At 42.1% G+C, this 20,091-nt stretch overlaps 1 protein-coding gene across 1 annotated transcript in view; it reads right to left on the bottom strand.

The window, feature by feature from the left end:
- Positions 1 to 390: 390 nt before the first annotated feature.
- Positions 391 to 20,091, bottom strand: part of cmtm4 (CKLF-like MARVEL transmembrane domain containing 4) — a 27,854-nt gene continuing 8,153 nt past the window's right edge. The window contains exons 2-4 of the mRNA XM_012850793.3: positions 10,683 to 10,859; positions 2,583 to 2,681; positions 391 to 2,304 (exon numbers count right to left, since the gene is read on the bottom strand). Of these exons, the coding sequence (XP_012706247.1) occupies positions 2,140 to 2,304; positions 2,583 to 2,681; positions 10,683 to 10,859 (441 nt within the window). The 3' untranslated portion in view covers positions 391 to 2,139. The remainder of the gene's footprint in view (positions 2,305 to 2,582; positions 2,682 to 10,682; positions 10,860 to 20,091) is intronic.

Here is a 20,091-nt window from a genome sequence, read left to right as displayed (position 1 = left end):
ATTAGTATAGTTTCCCACTGAACACAATACATGAGGTTCTTTCTCTGAATGTTTGCACGTCAAATCTTTTGTCTGTAATGTCATTGTTTTATGGCAAAACTATTTTGAAATTAAAGTGTTTTGGTTTTTTTCCAGTATCTGCTGCTTTATTTAAATCACCACCATAAAAGGAAGCTTTTCAAACATTTTCAATACAAATATACAACTTGTGTGACTGGCCCTGGTGTAGGCCTTATACCAGTACAACACCAAAGGAAAATTAAAGACAAGTGCAAAAAATAATGACAATAATAATAAAACAATCAGAAATATTTTTTTGTTTTATCTGACAAATTCTTCATAACATGTCGCAGCACAAAGCTGTACACTGAAAGAGAGGAGGAGCTGTAATCAGGATGTTTTTTTCTGTTTAATATACAAATAAATGACCAGTTGTGTAACTAAATAGCATAATGTGATTGTATAACTTTTTTGTGGTACATGTGTTGATAGAGTTACTCGAATGTAAATTCATTAGTGAAGGTTACAAACATAAATACAAACACGATTGTCTCTCACACAAGTCACCGAGCTAAGTCAAAAATAGCAAATATTTTAGGTTAATTAAACGACAAAAAAAAAAAAAAAATCATTAAACATTTATTTATGCCACCTCTGATTTTATGTTGAATTAATTATTAACAGTCACACACCATCCTTGTCCTTCCTTTGGAGGGCTATGTCCAAAAGAATCCGTCACAGATCTTTCTCAACGTGGCCTGTAGGTTGTCTCGCTTCAGTAAAAGCAGAAGCAGTTCCGGTCAGAGCCAGGAGAGGGAGCCATTGAGTCATTTTGGAAAAATGTGTGGCGTCGATTCAATAAAAAAAATACTTCCTTCGTCCTCAAAAGGCAACGATGACACTACTTCTCCTGACAGATCTTCATCATTACCAGAGGAACACAAGAACACACACTTTAAGAACCTTAACTCCGCCTAGTGCTCAGTGTGCCTGAGCTTTCCACCAAGGCGCACCAAGGAGAGACACAGCGTTCAGGTCGAGGCACCCTGTGATTCAATTTAGAAGCTTTCTGAGGATCAAACAGGGGGGGGGGAGGTGTCTGTACCTGAGATGCATTTTACAGCCTTGGGAGACTGATCTGAACCACCCAACTAAAGTTTGGATTCATTTTGTGGCCTGGATATGTCGTAGCATCCAATCCTTGCTTGTGGTTGACAGATAAAACAACATCTTTTCTAAGGAAATCAATTGTGATAATTTCATCTCGGATCAGAAGACTTTTTAGGGTGCCGGGTAAAGAGAATCAAGTTATTCATAATGCACGTTCGTAATAAAAACAACAAACGTAAACTGAGGTCAAAGATTAGGTTAAGATCTAAAGTTTTGGTTGTCTAAGATCGGTAAAACAAGTCAAATCTAATATTCCGTTTCTCCGGAAAGCAAATGTTTCCAATCATTATTAAAACCTGACCACATTGAAGAATCCTCCTGTTACTGTGTGACTGCTGGCAGCATAATGTTTTACCCCTTTCACGTTACATGTTAAGAGGCTATTATGAGGCCAGTCCAAACGAAAAACAGTCCTAATCATCAGGGATGACTTTCTGCTGCCAGCGCTTTTCACAAGAAGAAGAAAAGGCTGCAGGATGGAACGACGGCGGGATGATCGCAGGCGATAGTCAGAGCTGCTCGTCCGTGCAGCCCCCCTTTTTTTTAGTTGCTGTTGTTTTTTTTTTTACCACATACTTCACAGACACCTGGGGGTCCCAAGCAAGCACACAAATCAACTTGTATCACAGTGAAAGACAAAAACCTTTGCAAATGTCACCACGGCCTCCAGAGCCGGAGCCGACGTGCATCTGGAGTGTAGACGGCTTTTTTTTTTTTTCTTCCATGACATGGAAGCTGGTCTCCTCATTGGTTCACAAGTTCGATTCTGATCCAGCCTTTCATCTCAAAGTGTTTTATGCGAGAGGGAATCTTAATGACTCCCGAGCTGCGCGGTGCATCTCTGGCAGTGAAAGTAATTTGGATTTGGCATCAGAGCTGCGGAGGTCCAAAGCCCGGTCTAAGTTCAGAAGGCCAGAACCGCGTCCGGCCCGGTCAGCCGCCTGGTCGCGTAGCTCCTCCGCCGGCTCTTCACGCCAGCTCGGGCCTGGCCTCCATTTCCCCGCGGGACGCCGTGCGCGCTCGTATGTACTCGCTGGTCTGCGCGGGGCCCTGACACCCGTTGCCACGGCGCCACCTCCGCACGGCCAGGAAGGTGTTCAGGCCGTACACGCCTGTCACCAGGAAGCCGAAGATCTGCGCACAAAGTAGAAACGGGAAGCAGGGGGATCAATGGCTGAATTGGAACGAGAAGCCAGACAGCGACGTGATTAAAGAGTTCCTCAAATTTGACTTCTGCCGGCCTGTCAACGAGGCGAGGCTATAAAACCTGCCGCTGAGATAATCCTCTGTGATAAAAACGAGACCCTTCTGAGGTCAAAGGCCGCGCGTGTCTGCAGCAGAATGACCTTGCCTTTTAGCCTCAGCGGTTTACAGTTTTATGACGGCAGGCGTGTCGGTGCGGAGACACTTACTAGTGCTGCTATTTCAGCTCCAGTGTTGTGGTTGATGCAGGCCAGAACGAGGGAGGAGAGGAAGAAGAAAAAGGTGCTGGCAGCCGTGTTGACCAGGTCCTACAGGTGGAGACACAGACAGCGACACTCCCATCTATTAGCGCTGACCTAAAGGATTTATTTCACACATTCTGAAGCAATAAAACACTGATATACATTTTCATTTTAGGTTTAAGAGGTTGTTTTTTTTTTAAATGCAGTTTTCTACAAAGCTCTATTTTCCTTTGTGATAATAAATCTCGACCAATCTTGGCGTTCCAGGTCAATTTTCAGTGGCTATACATTTAGGTTACCTGTGCACCCCAGCCTGAAATATTGTGGGTATAAAGATACATGATACATTGTAGTATGGTTGCATCAGTTCTTTTGTACCCATGATAAATGCAGCGCTTTTCTTTTTTTTTTTTTTTTGTCTCCTTCATATTTCTTAGTTTCAGTTCTCTTCTTTGTGTCAGAAATCCTGCACCCTGTCGTTCTCCTGCATGGGACATCTAAACTCTGAGGACCGTAGCAAGAATCAACTCGGGATAGTGACAAGCATGGCCCAAAGAGCTTTTAAGGGTTTTCCATTTCATACATCGCTCATTCTCAACATCTAATAACACAATCCCGTAATGGCTGCCCTGGAAGCAGGTTTGGGATGTTCCCAGAGCTTTGAAAAGGCAGCGGCTGATGCGTTTCTCAGCAGAACGATGAAAGTCAGGGATGCCGTGTGGTGCTTTCCTTTCTGTTAACATTTTTGCAGCAATGCCCCCTATGAATATGTCTGTAGTGGAACAGCACATAGATCTACGACGTGAATACTACTACTCTACTTTAGTCTCTGTCCTGCTGTTGTTCCGCTTCCCACTGATATTGCCGCTGATAGACACACAGGTTACTTCAGAATATAAAACATTTCAAATCAGAGGAACTGCCAAAGTATGAATTCATTGGGCAAAAGATGTGTCAATATTACACACCTGCGGGTTATTAAGCAAAAACGGACAGAGAATAGTCCGCGGCAGAGAGGCCAATGTCCGGCTCATCACGTTCAATTCTACTCAACTTGGTTTTGATCTCTGCTGGTATTAAACCCAACACAGAAGCCTTTATGAGAACAACTGTTCCCATCCCAGGTCATTTTAATATGGACAGTTTCGTTTTGGCTCAGAGGTGGGTGAGGGGCGGAGCAGCTGGTAGCACTGCTGCCCTTTAGCAAGAGGGTCCTGGGTTTGAATCCTTTCTGCGTTTAGTTCACACGCTCTCCCCGTGCATCAGCGCGTTCACTCTGGGTACTCTGGCTTCCTCCCACAGTCCAGAAACATGAATTCTGGGTTAATTGTCCTGTGATGATATATACGGCTCGTTAAAGTCCAGTGGTCCTGTTCGGATGCTGATGAATTCATCGCTGCTTCAGTTGAAAAACCTTCAGGAACCTTTGGCACAACTTTAAACCATATCAGCTACAGAAACACATCCTGGTTGTTCTTTACTCAACAAACAAAGTGTCTACTTCCATCCTTGCAACCAACCCAACTGCTTCCTGGTCCCTAACTATGGCCGTGAGCACACAAAAGGGACCAGGAGGTAAGAGCAGAACAACACAGCTAAAGAGAAAAAAAAAACATCTAACATCTCATCTTACACACACACATCCCTCCCCAGCACCACACTCACACCCTTTTTTTTTGTTTTACTAGGGAGGGCAGTTATAGGACACACTCCTGTTTCATGTCCTCCTCTGCTGTTTTCAGTCAGGAAAGGGTTAAGACTGAAACCCGCGGCGGTGCCGGCCCTCGTGATCAGAAGCATGATTGTAATGATTACAGACGGGGTCTCTCATATGACACACGAGGCTTAAACAATGGCAACGTCCCGCGCAGTGACCGGGCTCACCAGTTCAACACGAGTGCATGGACGCATGGTCGAAACACACAACTGAGCCCGGGGAGGGGAGAGAAAAAAAAAAAGAGAAAGTCTGATAACGCTTCACTGATCAGCTGTTTAATCAGTAATCAATATTTCACCACATATAACGTGGCACAGCGGATGAACTCCAGAGTTATAATAGAGACCTTTGACCATCTTGTGCACTCGTTCAGACGGCCAACACGCGCACACACACCGCACACACCGCACACACCGCCATCCGTCTGGTCCAGCTGGTTAAACGACAAACAGCTTCCCGAAGGTTCACCCTCCAATGTCCCCGCTCTCATCTGCTGCAACATGCGTGGTCACACTTTTGTTATTTGAGTTTGAGTTTTCGTGTACTCACTGTGTGACCGGCCTCTGTGCTGGGGTCAAAATCACTTTACAACCAGACCAGCGAAAGCAGCACAAGCTGAACCAATCTCAGAAAACTTCTTTCTAACTTTTCAAATAAGCAAAAGTACCCCAGGACGATTTTTCTAATTATTTTTCAGAGTCTTACCTCGGCTCACTCAGGTTACGGACATTTATTTCAGCTAAAAACGATGATGAAGTCGTCAAGGTTAGCACTTACGTTGATTCGCTGATCATTTTTGTGAAGCATGGGAGCTGAGAAGAGTCGTGCATCGCCGCTTTGAAAGGATTTTCTTGTGTTTTTACTTGTATTTTTTTTGTTGATTTCAATATTAAATAACCTTGAATAGTTTTATTTTTTTAGTCTTCTCAAAGGAGGCAAATTAAAATCTATCTCTTCTGGCAAAGAGAACAAAGCTGGACGGACGGCTGGTTACTCTTGAGTTATCAAGAACTGAACCAGGAAACTTGTTTCAAATAGAGAGATTTGCAAGCCAAACAACACATTTGCTTAAAGATAAATGCAGATCTGAATACCAATACTACTATTTAACTTGTATAATGTATACAACATATAGCAATACCTTTAAAAGAAAATCTTTGAATCTTCTTTTCATGTTTTGGGTGTTTTTGATCACTGACATGTATCAAATGTGTATGTTTTTGTTTTTCCTTTGAATGAGTTTTATGTGATGGTATTTTCAACATCATTTACTTTAGTATCATATTTGAATTCTGATCACTGGGCTAGCTACTTGGCTATATAAAAATGTGCACAGGTAAAAATACATACATATTTTAGTAGTATATCACAGTATACCATTATAGTATGTAGTATATTTTATATATATATATAGATTTAGCGAGCTATCTATCTAGCTAGCGATCTATCGATCTAGCTATCGAGCGATCGAGCTATCTATCGATCGAGCGAGCTATCTATCTAGATAGAGATAGAGAGATATAGATATTTTATCTATCGAGCTAGCTATATATTTTTATCTATCTATCTGTCTATATATATATATATATATATATATATATATATATATATATATATATATATATATATATATTTTATCTATCTATCTATCTATCTATCTATCTATCTATCTATCTATCTATATCTATATATATATATGTATATATATATATATATATATATATATATATATATATAAAATATAGTGCCTTGCAAAAGTATTTATTACGTTTAAACTTGTTCTCATTTTCACACACAGCAAATGTATGCAAATGCATTTAATTTTGTGATCCATAAAGTCACACGTAATGGTAAGGTGAAAGGAAATTGAGAGCCTCGTTTGCTACGAAGCCCTTAAATAAAATCGAGTGAAGCCAGTTGCTCTCAGAAGTCAACTTAGTGAAAGTTCAGTAGTTAAGTTGTGCAAATACAGCTGTTCCATGAAGGCCTCGGAGGCTTTTTAAGGAATAATAATGAACAAACAGAATCACAAAGACCACAGAACAAAGCAGGCAGGCCTGGGACACAGTTGCGCAGAAGTCAAAAGTAGAGTTAGGTTATAAAACAACATACTACGTTTTTAATGTTTTCCAGATCAAATCATCTGTAAAAGGAAAGCGGACACAACTACAAATTTACCAAGACATGGCTGCACACTTAATCTGACAAGAGAGCATTAGACACAGAAGAAGCCAAGAGCCCCATGGTAACCCTGGAGGAGCTGCAGAGATCCACAGCTCAGGTGGGACGATCTGTACAAAGGACAACACTACCAGTCAAAAGTTTGGACTCACCCTCCCTCCCACCTACAGTAAATACAGGATAATCCATGAAGAAAACCGGAAAGACGCTGCAAAAGGCTTGAGACGGGGGCAAAGGTTTCCCTTCCAGCAGGACGACAACCACAAACATACAACCAGAGCTATAATGACAAGGTTTAAGGGTATTCATGTTTAAGAATGGTCTAGTTAAAGTCCAGACTTAAAGCCAATTGAGAATTTTTTGCATCAGTAGAAGATTAGACACGTCGATAATAGCTTTTTGGATCCTGGTTTGTGAAGATGCTTCCCAGAAAAAGACTATTCTAACTTTGAAATTGTACAATTCTACCTCACTGGCAGAACTTCGCATATACCTCCTATGTCTGGTGAACCTTTCAAGACTCTAGTTCATACTTTTACTGGATGATGAGGATGAATGATGATGAAGAGCCTGGCTATCAGTCAATCTGTCAGCCGAGCAAATCATCTCCGTATTTTGAGTTTGGAGGACACACCTGGCTTGGCTACAAAGCAAAGGACGGCTTTCTTGCTGCAGAGCTCGTTAGCAGCTCCCTGACACGGCATGCAGCTACTGAGCTCTCAGGTTTTGAAAGCGAAAACGCTCGCTGAAGTGTAACTATGGAAACCCTGACGGCAGCAGCAGAGCGCTGCTTATGAAATCTATTCTCCTGACAGTCGCAGCAAGCCTCAGAGGGCCAGAGAGCCTCGTGCAGGAATAAAATGATGAAGACAGCTTTTCTTTTTCCACGTCTTTTGTCAGCTTGGGTGGTGGACTTCAGCTGTCCAAACCGAGAACGCTGTTATTGGATTCCACTTCAAGTAAAGTAACTAAGACGTGAAAAGTGGTCTGGACTGCTGACAGATAAACAACTGATGTTAGGAACAGCTAGGTCCCTCGGCCGGGCCTTGCTGTTTATTTAAAGAAAGCTTTCAAAGAAAGAAAAATAACTATCTGAGTGGATCTTGGACACTGGGATTGCAGACTGACACCGATGAAGTATAAGTACAGTATGTTTGGTTCGCCGTGTTAATGCAAAACAATTATAAAAGGACCAATAAGAGACGCTGGTGCTGACACTAAAATAAATGTTAAGCCATTGTGCCGTGACAATCAGTCTGAAACCTTTAAAATTCAGTCATGCATTAATCTTGATTAGAGGCGGCCTGTACTCAGAACAAAAACAGATTATATTAGGCAAACAGCCAAGCTATCCAAACCGCTGCTCTCTTTCCAAAAAGCGACGGACAACAAGTCTCCCCCTCTCCGTCCCTCCCCCTTTTTGCCCTAAATGTGGCCGATTCCTTTAGTGTTGCCCTATTTCTTTCCAGAACCCCTTTGTGCGGCTCTTATTTAGCTATTAACTACAAAACTAATGCACCGGGGGCTCTGAACTGTACAGCTATGCTCTCAAGTTTAACACAATTACTTCGAATTATTAAAACTGTCAAACCCCACCAACGTCTCGGTTGCCAAAGTCATTGAAACAATTAAGTCAACGACTAAATCATACAACGGCTCAGCCCCACAGATGACCACTGTCAGAGCCTGAAGTTGAGAAAACAAGAGAGCAACGCAGAACGGGTTTTACCTGTTGGTCGACTCTCTGAAATGTGCATTCGCGGTTAAATTCCCAGAGGCCTAACGTTATTCAGGCAGCTATGAACTCTGCAGACATTCTCAGCATGAGGCTGAGCCGACACTCAGGAGAGCAGCAGAGCGTTGTGGGTCTGCGCGGCGTTACAGATTGGAGCAAGAACAGAAATTGCTGAATATGGAAAGCAACGCCTACACCAAGTCTTTCTCTCATTAGCAGAATAAACTACTGTGCAAACGTTTTATTTTCCTTCTTTGCGCGCAAAATACTAAAGACCTTTTTGCACAAAAATACGATATCTAGCAAATTCATGCAGCCCGCTGCACAATGTGGAGTCTGCAAAGTGACATTAGACGCCGTCCATGTTCATCACATGCATAGAAACGATTTACTGCATTCTTGTTTAGGAAAAAACTAATTAGTCTTAACTGCATTTAACCGCGGCACAAAGAATGAAAAGCGTCAACATGGGGATTTTAGATTATATGCACTGTAAGGGTCTAACATGTTGGGTAAAAGTTCTTAAATCAGCGCGTTTTAATTGACTCTTGCTTCTTAAAGTCTGTAAAAGAGCTTTGGTATAGTGCTTCCAAAAAAGCTGAAGCCAGAGGCCACCTTCTCTTCATGTCTGAGGTGGAACGCTGCACAAGGAAAACCATGAAGGAATCCGATATCTGTGGTTGGGTTTGGACATCTGAGTTCACTGCATTGCCACAACATTCACTGGAAATACTGTTGGAGACAGTTTTGTTGTACCCCTGTGTAAAAGAGACACACACACACACACACACACACACACACGTGTACATGCAAACGCTGGTGTGTAGGCAAATACAGGAAGCCTGCCAGGGTCTGCAGGAGAACGCCAACCAGCTCATTTGCTTACAGCTGACAAAGCAAGTCGTCAAACTGCGGGCTCCCTCCGAACCAGAGACTTGCTGTGAGGATTGAGCTTTACTGTCTCATTACATGCAAGACTCAACCAACTTGAGGCTGCATTTTGAAGTCTGAGTAATGCAGTTTCTGCTATGCAAGTCAATGCTCCATACCTTAAAATGCTTACCGGCTCTAGGGTCGTCAAAATAGTTTATATTTCAATGAAATCACTACTGAAGGGACTGCTTTTTTTCTTTTTAAAAAGATGCAAAAGCGGTTCACCAGAACGGTGAGGGCTGAGAAGGAAAACAGTGAGCCGCTGCTGGAAGTTTAAAACTCCGGTGACACTCAGTGTTTCCCAACAAGAGCGTATTAAACGGAAAAGGGCAAAGCTAGAGCTTCGTTAGGAGGTATTTTGACTATAAAGGTATGTTCAGGCTGAACACGACCTAGGCTAAAAAATTCACTGTTTCACCGTTTACAGTTAATCCACTCCTGAAAGCGCGTTTACATTGGGATAATACGGAAATCACTGGCTCCAATCGCCTCGTTTGCGTTCAATACGAAGGCACCTTAAGACTGAAGGATGCGGATGAGCCCCGGTACAGAGTGGGGATTATGAAGCAATGTGCAACTTTGGCGAAACATCTTAAATGCAGATGCTCTGATGTTAGAGAGGGATCTAGAAAGGCAAATAAAGCTTCTTCGTTTGCCTTATTAAAGTATTTGCAACAGTGGGGAAGTAAAGACGCAGGACAGCTAAATTTAATATGTCCTGTTTAAATGTTAACTTACAGACGGATAACAGATTTAGCCACGAAACGCAGCCTCCCTGGTTCTCCTCTGATCAGACACAAAGCATGTAGAGAACAATGAGATGGTAAACGTTAAAGAAACGGGGAACCAAGACCGGAACAGGAACTATTCTGAACCAGAGGGAACCTGCCCTGCTGGGACACCCACGAAAACACGATATAAAATCACCAGAAACATAGAAACTATAAACCGGGTTGCGGCTCAATGCTTTTACACAATTTACATCGCAAAAAAATAAATAAAATAGAACTAATGCATGGACCAGATACTCGTTTACACTATAAAATATAAATTTACCAATTAATTGCACAACTGTATTCAACATACGTAATTCCGTAAATTATATTTTACTATGTGTTAATCTGGCTATATAAGTAAGTGACTTGCAGTCAGAGTAAAAAAAAAGTACTTTAAATCGTTGCGAATTTGCGTTGCGAGCTGTTATTGCTTCATGTATGGTCCAAAGATTACATTTCCTTATTATTTTGTAGCATTGCCTTTGGATTTAACATGTCCTTACACAAGATACGATGGATAATAATAATAATAAAAAAAACATGTTTAAAAAATTAATAAAGATTTTATAAAAAGCTGTTTTTTTTTACAATCAGCTAATAAAATAATTTTGATAATCCTAAATCAGCTAAAACAGAAAAGGTTTATTCTGTGACGTTAACTTGTAAAACTAGAAGAAAAAATTAACTTTTCTGTGCCTCTTTAAACTTAAAGTTGACATGCATACCGTGAGGTTCCAGTTGATCTGGGGAACCTTGATGTGGAGGTTAAGGCAGAAGATCAGGAGGAGGACACCCGTCACCACGGAGGCACTGCAGCTGACGAACTCAAAGAAGTAGACCCCTCCACAGGGAGAACACATCATGATGGTCTCTATGCAGATGAAACCGATGAACGACAGGATCTGCGTTGATTGGGAGAACAGAAAGAAAAAAAATGAGGTTAAGTTTTGAGAGGAAAAACTTGGTGTGCAGTGTTGTATAATGTTAGCTAAATGTTCATAGGACCTTCCTTTTGAGTTTTTTTATTCCTTCCAGAGAAATGAAAGTGATAGTATCATTGTGCTGGATAATAACTAAAAGAAAAAGAACAGATAAAATGAGAATACCATGTATTTCTTTGAAAACAACTCCCTGCTGGAGTTATTTCAGATGTACGGACTAGACCAACAGGACTTGATCAATCTTTCAGTTTTTAGTAGGCTGCTTCTCAGTCATTATCCTGCTCTCAGGCCTAAAGGTCACTTTATATTCATCGTTTTATGGGACTGTGCTGGAATCCTAAACTTGCATGTCCTATGAATAGACTAAAATGACCATAAGCTTGTCTCCTGAGAACTCCTGCTGCTGGCAGCGCTGTGATGACGCCTGACTGAAGCCAGCTTCCATCAACAAAACCACAAGATGGGGGGAAAAAACTCGGCTCTTTTCAAGTTTCTATGCCATCTCGAGACCCCAAAAGACACGCAGATTACAGATTATCTTAAAAAACATGAAGACGTGACAGAAGCCAAAGAAAAATGTATATTTTCAGCTAAACGTATCATTTAACAATCACGCAACCCTCAAAGGGCAAAAGAAAGAAATCCTATGCAACCCCTGTGAGTGCAACTAGACGTGAACAAAATCCAGTCTCTCACAGACACAAAGACACGGTCTGTAATCACAGCCCATGGGAGAAAGACAGGGACAGAACAAAATATTTTGTCCACAGTTTACATACTTTCTCTGAAACCGTGTGAAAAACAGTAACAAAACAAAAAAAAAATCACATTTTTGTTCAAGTTTCTGGTGAGAGACAAAAAGCAAGAACAGTTTATTTGGATTATATGGATTCGTTCTGATTTAAGCAGCATAACACATTTGGTCTTCCTTGCTGTGAAGCACAATATTTCTATAAGCAATTCCTGGTTTTAAAGAAGTATGTGAGCATTGCGTGCACCTATGTGACGGCTGTTTTGGAGGCTATCCTGAAAATGCATTTCTGTCTTTTCGTCACATCTGTAAACACGTGGAGACTTATTAGAGAGGATGGCATAATAAACTACTTCAAATACCAGGAAGGTTCGACAGCCTGTGAACGAAAACTGAAAGACGGATCATCGTTGGGGCCTCTAGGATAATGATGCAAAAAAGACAACAACAAAGAAAAAAAAAACACATGACCAAAACAAGATCATTAGATTTTCTCAAGTCACAAAAGTAATTTTCTCCATTGCCGACCTCTGTTCTCAAACTTTCATGGTTGGGGTGAGCTGATGATGAAGATCTAGAGGTTTTTCAAAGAGGAATGGACAAAGAGTCCTCTCTCCATGCTGCAGCCTTGTATAATGTTACTGGAGAAAACTACTGTAGGTGCTTTCCTGTTGGGAAACAGGTGGTAGTACACAGTATTAACGTTAGGACAGCCAATGTCTGTCTGTCTAATGATTTTTTTCAGTCTGTAAATAAATGTAGTTTGAATTGTTGATTTTTTTGTTATTATTTCCAGTTAGAGATTTTGCAAAAGAAACAAAAAGATGAATTTATTCTAAGGTTTACATCTTTGTTACAGATGTCAATCCTACAGATGATTAAGATACGGTTTTATATGATTATCTGCTGACGTACATTTAAGCAAACTTAATTGCTTTTTAAGGGAACGAAACCATCAGTATCAGATTATTGGGTGATCATATGGTCTGTGATGGTACTGAAAGTTCAGTAAAGGTCAGAAACTCATTAGTGAAAATGCAGATTGCTATTGGCATGCTTTACTGCATTCTCAAACAGGAATCAATGATCCTTCCAAGGTTTATATTATTAAAGCATTGGTATTGACCACCCAGCGACCTGGGAACAAGATCTGCACAGGAAACCTCTTCCTGTTTGCCACAGGGCAAGTCCATCAGAGTAAATTGCATGGACAAAAGATTAAAAATGTGGAAAGTTTAGATGTTTCGGCTTTTCATTGAAATAAAAACAAAAAGGATAGATGATGGTCACGTCAGTCTGACGTGTGACGGTACGGGGATAAGAAAAAAAACAAAAATTAGTAAACGGTCAGGCCCGTCAGCTGATTTAATTCAGTGATAGCTCTAATATAGTCTAATTGAAGAAAACTTGTACACTTCTGTCAAAGGTCTCAGGACAGGGATTCCTTGAAATAAGCACAAACACGCATCAGTGGTAAATACATTAGGTTACAAAACTGTTTATCCATCTTTCACACTTTCAATAAAAGGCAGCACTAATACCAAAAAAAAGCACTGAATGTGTTCTTTTTACTTTTTAACAAAGTATGGATTTCATGACTCTCAAACTGTGCCCTCAACAGTACAGCTCAGCTTTCCTAAGTCTAAATATTTTACATTTTGAACTAAACGTCATTGAATGCAGTACCATTTGCATGAAAACTTTGAAATATCTCTTCAGTTTATCCCTGAATAGGATTTAAAAAATCTCAGTTCATTCAAAATCAGTTCATTCTGGCCTAACATTCAGATTCTCTATGGTGAGCGTTCATGCCGCTCTCTGGCCGTGTGACGCCCTGGGCAGGGAGCCACACCGTCTACACTCAAAGAGTTACTTCCTGTCGCCATGCGTTTATATCCCTGGGGTTAAAGAAAGAGACTTAGATCATAAAAGGGTTGAAGAAGAAAACTTGTCATCACTGTTATTTGGGAAGTCTGTCTGACATTCCCTAACTGGGACTGTAGGTTATTATTATCGCCAATTCTTTCTTTTTTTTTTTTAAGACGACAGTAAAAAGCAACTGCACTGCATGCCAAACCTTCAATAGTAAAAAGGACTGAAACCATCTGATTTCATTCAAGCCAGTTTAATCTCATGACAGTGTTCAACAAAGCCAAATAAAAGAGGCCCTAACTCTTCTCCTCTGATTCTTCAGCTCGTATGAAAACAAAAATTACTGCCTTGTTGAAGACCCCTGTATGTTATTAAAATAGCTGACTCACTGTTAAAAAATAAATAAAAGGAGGAAACAATACGTCCATCAGCGGCATAAAACGGAGAAAAAAAAAACACCACAAAGATCCTCAGCCAACCGTCGTGAGAATAAGGCTTTTTTTTAAGAACATCTGTTCAGGCCTAAAGTTGTGTGTGTGGCTGTGACTGCAGCGTACGTGCGAGCAAAGAAAAGTGGAGGGCAGCTTGGGCTGAAAGATGATGTCATGTCTCAAGAGGAAAGCATATTGCCTCCACAAGGTCTCTGTGTAGCAGGTGTCGGGCGATCACAGGGGAGGTGGAGGGGGGGGGGGGGGGGGGTTCAGTGTGCAGGGACCAGGCTGAATGGTGATATAAGGATTTTCACATCAACCCTCGCCGATATGCATCTGGTTGTTTATCATGGGGTGTAAAGGCATGATCATCCACGCCAGCGCCGTTCCTCTTGCCTCCTCTGCTTGAAGGCATGTGCTAATCTTTAGGATTAAACACACCGTTAGTTGTGTATATCGATGTACTGGATGCTGATCCCTTCTTAAACACCATCTGTTGTGAAGAGGTCTTACTCTGCGACCTAATCAACATTAGATGCTGCACCTCGACTGCACTCAGACAACCTCCCCAAAATGTAGAATATGCTTCAACGGTTATTGACGACATGAAAGCAGGTAACTTTGGTGTGTTTCAGTGCATGGCTATTGTCTTATTGGAATATCTCAACTTTGAAAAAAGTAAGATTTAGCAAGAACATAGATAGAGAAGTCTCTTTCATTGGAAATAGCTTCTTTACATGTACAGAAAGAAAACCTTACCACAATATGTAATCAGCATTCGTTTAAATCTTGAACAGGCAGAAATATGGTGCGGCCTGATTTAACCAGGAGGGTTGCCAGTTCAATGGGAGCACTGTAAGAGCCTGGGGGGCTTTCATATTCATCGCAGTATGTGAAGGGACACGAGGCAAATATGGGCTTGTTGATCCAGTCACAGCACAAAGACAAAGGCAAACCTACCGCCACGACGGACGCTCCTCGGTCAGATTACGTCCCATTGAGAGGCGCTTCTAGTCAGCCCGGGTCAGGTTCAGATCACGCATTCATTCATGTAAGAACTGACAGGTTGAGTTCTTACTTCATCTCGGTGCAGATGCATTGTAGTTGCCCCGCAGTGACATGAAGACAGGTCGGTTAGCTTAGCTGTGACCCTGTTTGCGCTTAAAGCCAGAGAACCAGTGACCTTTGTGAAGTGGCAGTCTCTGATATGAGCAATATGGCTCACCACCCCGGGGGGGCTCAGCCTGGGGGGCAGCAAGGGTGCTGTCAGTGGCTTCCTGAATGAGTTTTTTTTATTGCTTCTTTGCTTGTACAGTGAGTGGAGTGAGGGTGCGCCGTTGTGTTTTACTCGTAGCCATTTCAACTGGCTAATGACGCTGATGGTTTCGGATCAAGCACGACGGAGCTGTTTCACTGGTTATCAATGAATCTGGACTGCATTTGATCCAGGGCTACGCAATTAACAGAATTAACTGTTAATTTTCACTTTTCAACAGCGCAGTCATAAACAGACAATAACTTTTTTGACATTGTTATTTATGCATATTTTGCTCTGCATATATGGTGTGACTTTATAATATCTCCTGACTGATGTGTGATTCCACCCTGGCAGACTGTAACACTTTTATAAACTTATCAGTTCTGCTGCTATATTTATGGGGGAGTGGTGGCCTAGCGGTTACAGCATGGCTCTTCCATGGAACGCTGCAAGATCCCAGGTTCAAATCCCTCAGATTGCCACTCTGGGTCCCCGAGCAAGACCTTCAGTCCCAGAATGCTCCCCTTACGCAGCACAGTAGCAGCCCTCTGCTGCCTTAAGGTTGCTTGATGCTCGTACATTCTGCATGTCAACGAGAGGTGCGGACACAACATCTGCGACATCCCTTAAGAACCCTTTAGGTATCCCACAATTCTTTGCATGACAAGATGTATCAGCACCAGCCCCCTCACAGAAATCAACGAAAATGTCCGGAGAGAAGAGAGTGCACACTTTGTAGTTCATTTTTGGAAAGTTGTAGGCCCGGATTTGACTGGCATCATACATGTGTGTTTCCGGCACATGGGAGTTAAAGGCTGTCTGAATTCAGCACAGCAGTCCGAAGCTCCTTTCCTCTCCATGATACAGTTTTTACTGTTGACCCCGTGGAAGGTCAAGGAACAGGAGCTAGGAGCAGGAGCTAGAGGCTATTATTAAGGGTATTCGGATGGAGCCAGAAATTTTCCCTGGTGGGGGAGGCAGAAACCTTTGGCCAAAATCACATAATATGGTTGTGTGGACCTCGTGGATGCGTCAAGGATAAACCAGGCTTTATAGAGTGGGTGACATGCAGAGGACAAATTCATTGGAATGTACAAAGTTGCAATAAAATAAAGATTATATTAAATGTTCTGATCCCTCTTCTGACTTTAGAAAAAAAAAGCAATTAGCGATAATTCTAGTGACTTTTCCCTCATGTAACCAAATGCTTTTGAATACCATTGATACTCTCCTAAATGAGGAACATGTGCTGCTATGGGCCCCTCCCTGTCCCAAGGCTTTTATAGGTGGCTTTCTCCCAGTCCCTCCCCAGCTAGAGCCAGATCTACACGCTCTGTGTCCAAACTGGCCGTGAATCAAGAGGCCGCAAAACCCCCACTGGCTGATCCACTTACAGTCAGGGCGGGAAGTAAACATAGAATTCTCTTAAAAAATAAATTACAACATGTTTTGTCTATTTTTGGTCTATTTAGATTGTTGATGTTTATTGTATGCAACACAAATTTTAACTTCTTTAACTTCATCTAGGTTGCTAAATGGAACATAGGCTTAAAATCCACATCTTCAACGTAGGGATAATTTAGAGTTTCAAGGATTTTCACAGCTTTTCCATGTTCAAGTATCTACATGGTCTTCCCAAACTTAAAGAAAAATGTAAATCATAGTTGCAGAAAACATTTTGACATCCTTTGAGGGGTCATACATGAACTGCATTACTAAATGGGGGGTGGGGGACTGGCCCAGAGAACCATTAAAGCAAGAATCACCCCTTACTTTGTGTCTATGTTATGTTAGGTAGAAAAACTTTTAGAATATATATAATAAATAGTTATTTTAACTGACCAACGCCCCAGAGGGAGAGCCACAAGAGCCCTCTGCAAAATGAATGACATATTTGGCGTGTTCGAGACATCTCATCCTGATGCAGTGTTTATTGTCGTTATATCTACCGACTGTTTTTACTAAATACTATCAACACATGGATACATGATTGCACTAATGTACGTGGTGTATACAGAGCGGTGCCCTGACCCCACATTAGACACCAAGACCAGATGGCTTTCTTTCTGTATCCCGCATACAAGCAAAGACTAAAACAAACAATCCTCAACACTAAACAAGTCAAATGCTGGACCCCAGAGACAGAGAGCATCCTGCGGGAGGGTTTGGCTCAGACGTAAGTATCGTGTGTTTAAAGCTGCAGCCCCTTTAAAGACTATATTTGTGAGCATAGAGGACTAAAATATATATATATATATATATATATATATATATATATATATATATATATATATATATATATATATATATATATATATAGTGAATGTACTTTTATAATGCTTTATCAAGTCCAACAACCCCAAAACGCTTTACTCTACAATCAGGCATTTACCCGTTCATTCCCACCCTGACGGTGGTGAGCTATATTTGCAGCCACAGCTGCCCTGGGGCAGACTGACAGAGGACAGGCTGCCATACATCGGCTCCACTCTGACCACCACCAGCAGGCATGCGGGTGAAGTGTCTTGCCCAAGGGCACAACGACTGAGACAAACCTGCAACTGAGATGACCTCCTTAACCCTTGCGCCACCATCGCCCCATACACTACAAACTAGACAGCTTCTGTTGTACTGACGACTCAAAGAAAATGTGGCAAGCCCTTCAGCACATCACTAAATGCAGGACCACGGCCTCCAGCAGCTCCACAGTCTGCCGGATGACCTCAACACCTGCAAATGCCACTTTGAGACCTCCCGCAACAACACCGAGAGGAGGCACCCGCACACCGGGTCAAGTCGACTGCCCTCCCCTGTGCCAGAAGTCTTCCCGGGCCAAGTGCAGGACACCCTAAAAAGGATCAGCCCCCACATAGCTGCATGGCCAGATAACATTCCTGGATGGGCTGTGCCAATGATCTAGCTGATGCTCTCACCGCCATTTTGGCCCTTTCCCTTAGCCAGACCAATATTCCCTCCAGCTTTAAAACCCCAGTCATCATTCCTTTACCCAACAAGAGGCCACCCACCTGCCTGGACGATTACAGGCCAGTAGGATCCACTCAAATCATTATGGGCAGTTTAGAAAGCGGTGCTGACCCACGTTCCAATGCAGCATCCGCACCGGCCCAATAGAGCCACCTCGGACGCCACAGCTGCAAACCCTCCATTATTCTCTCCCACCAGAACAAGAAAGACTCCCACATTGGGATGTGCTTTGTTGACTACAGCTCTGGCTTCAACGTGAGTTTCCCCCACACACTGACCTCACTTGGCCTGACCTCCCATTCTCTGCAACTGGCTCCTGGACTTTCTGACCAGAAGGCCCCCATGCTGTCAGGATCTGTGATCGTACTTTAACCATCATCACCACAAACAAACATCGGCACCCCACAGGGCCGTGTCCTCAGCCCCGTCCTCTACACCCCATTCACCCATGAATGCGCCCCCTCCTACAAGACCAACAGCAACCTAAAGATCGCGGGTGACACAGCAGCGATAGGATGTTTCATTGGCAGGGAGGAAGCGGCCTACAGAAGGGAGGTGGCCAGTCTGGTGGCCTGGTGCGAGAATAACAACCTCACCCTCAACACCGACAAGGCAAAGGAGATGAAAGAGATGGAAGACAAAAGAGAGCCGCCGCCATCCTCAAAGACCCCACCCACCCTCAGCATGTACTCTTCACACTTCAAGCTCGACGTACAAATATGCAGGACTGAAGAACTCATTCTTTTCCTCTGCAATCAGGCTCCAAAACGCCTGACAATTGTCCCTAATCATGTATCATAAACACTCACTACCACAAATCTTAGTCCTGTTTTATTTTATTTTTTTCCTCTGCTGCTTGTCGCACACAGCAGATAGAGCACAATCATGTGTGTATATTCACATATTTCTATACTGCTGGTAAGCCACCTGATTTTCTCCGTTCTTTTCTCTGCATTTCTTATTTCTATTATCACCTCTTCTCTTTTTTGGCATTCAGAGTGTATAGCAAAAGAAGAACTTCATTGCACAGAGAAACGTGTGGATTGATTGTGTTTATGAAAATAAATGTGAAACTGAACATTTTTATTTCACGCTTAAGGGTTTTCTTTCATGAGGCTGTTCAGCTAAAAGTTCATTTTATGCTGGAACATTTTAATGTGCCTCTGCACTTTAGGCTGTAGCTTCGCCACCGCATATTGTGTGCGAATAAACACAAATGGCCTTGGGTCACCTTTATTCACAGCATCTAAAATGCATACGACTTTGCTCCAGGAAACCTTTAAAATAAAGCACAATAATTTGAAAAAGTGATTGATTGCTCATTGAACGTGCCAAGATATCGTGTCATCCTCCTTGCTTTCGAAGCTGAGTCAGCCCCTGCATAAACTCAATTATGACTGCTCACATCGTCTCCTTCCACAGTCTCTCTTTCATTCCTTTTGCAGCAGCAGTTTCACAGTCATTTAATTTAACATTTCAGATTTCCAAGTACTGTTCAACAACGATTGATTAGCAGCTTTGAAATAAAACCAGAGGCACGATCAGCGGACTGGGCATTCAGTCGATGTTATATAAAACCCAAATGTTCTGTAAATGTAGGTTGTGAGGCTTTAACATAACATTGCAAAAGTATAATGTTGACAATGAACGAAGATCACTCTAGCAGGCTTTTTCTCTCACTGGTCTAAACAAATATCTATTAACCAACTATAGCGTGAGCTATAGCGTGAGCTTCCTAGAGTTATGATGGCAGCTGAAGTCTCCATAAAATACTTTACTACATAAAATAGTTTCCTTTAACACAGGAGACAATATAACATCCATCATGTGTGTGTTTGTATTGTCACTATCCTACATTACTGAAGGTTTTGCATGACAGATAAGTACTTCCTCGGG

This window comes from Fundulus heteroclitus, chromosome 4, assembly GCF_011125445.2.
Source record: "Fundulus heteroclitus isolate FHET01 chromosome 4, MU-UCD_Fhet_4.1, whole genome shotgun sequence".
In the NCBI taxonomy this organism is placed as follows: domain Eukaryota; kingdom Metazoa; phylum Chordata; class Actinopteri; order Cyprinodontiformes; family Fundulidae; genus Fundulus; species Fundulus heteroclitus.
This window is presented reverse-complemented; position numbering and strand designations above follow the sequence as displayed.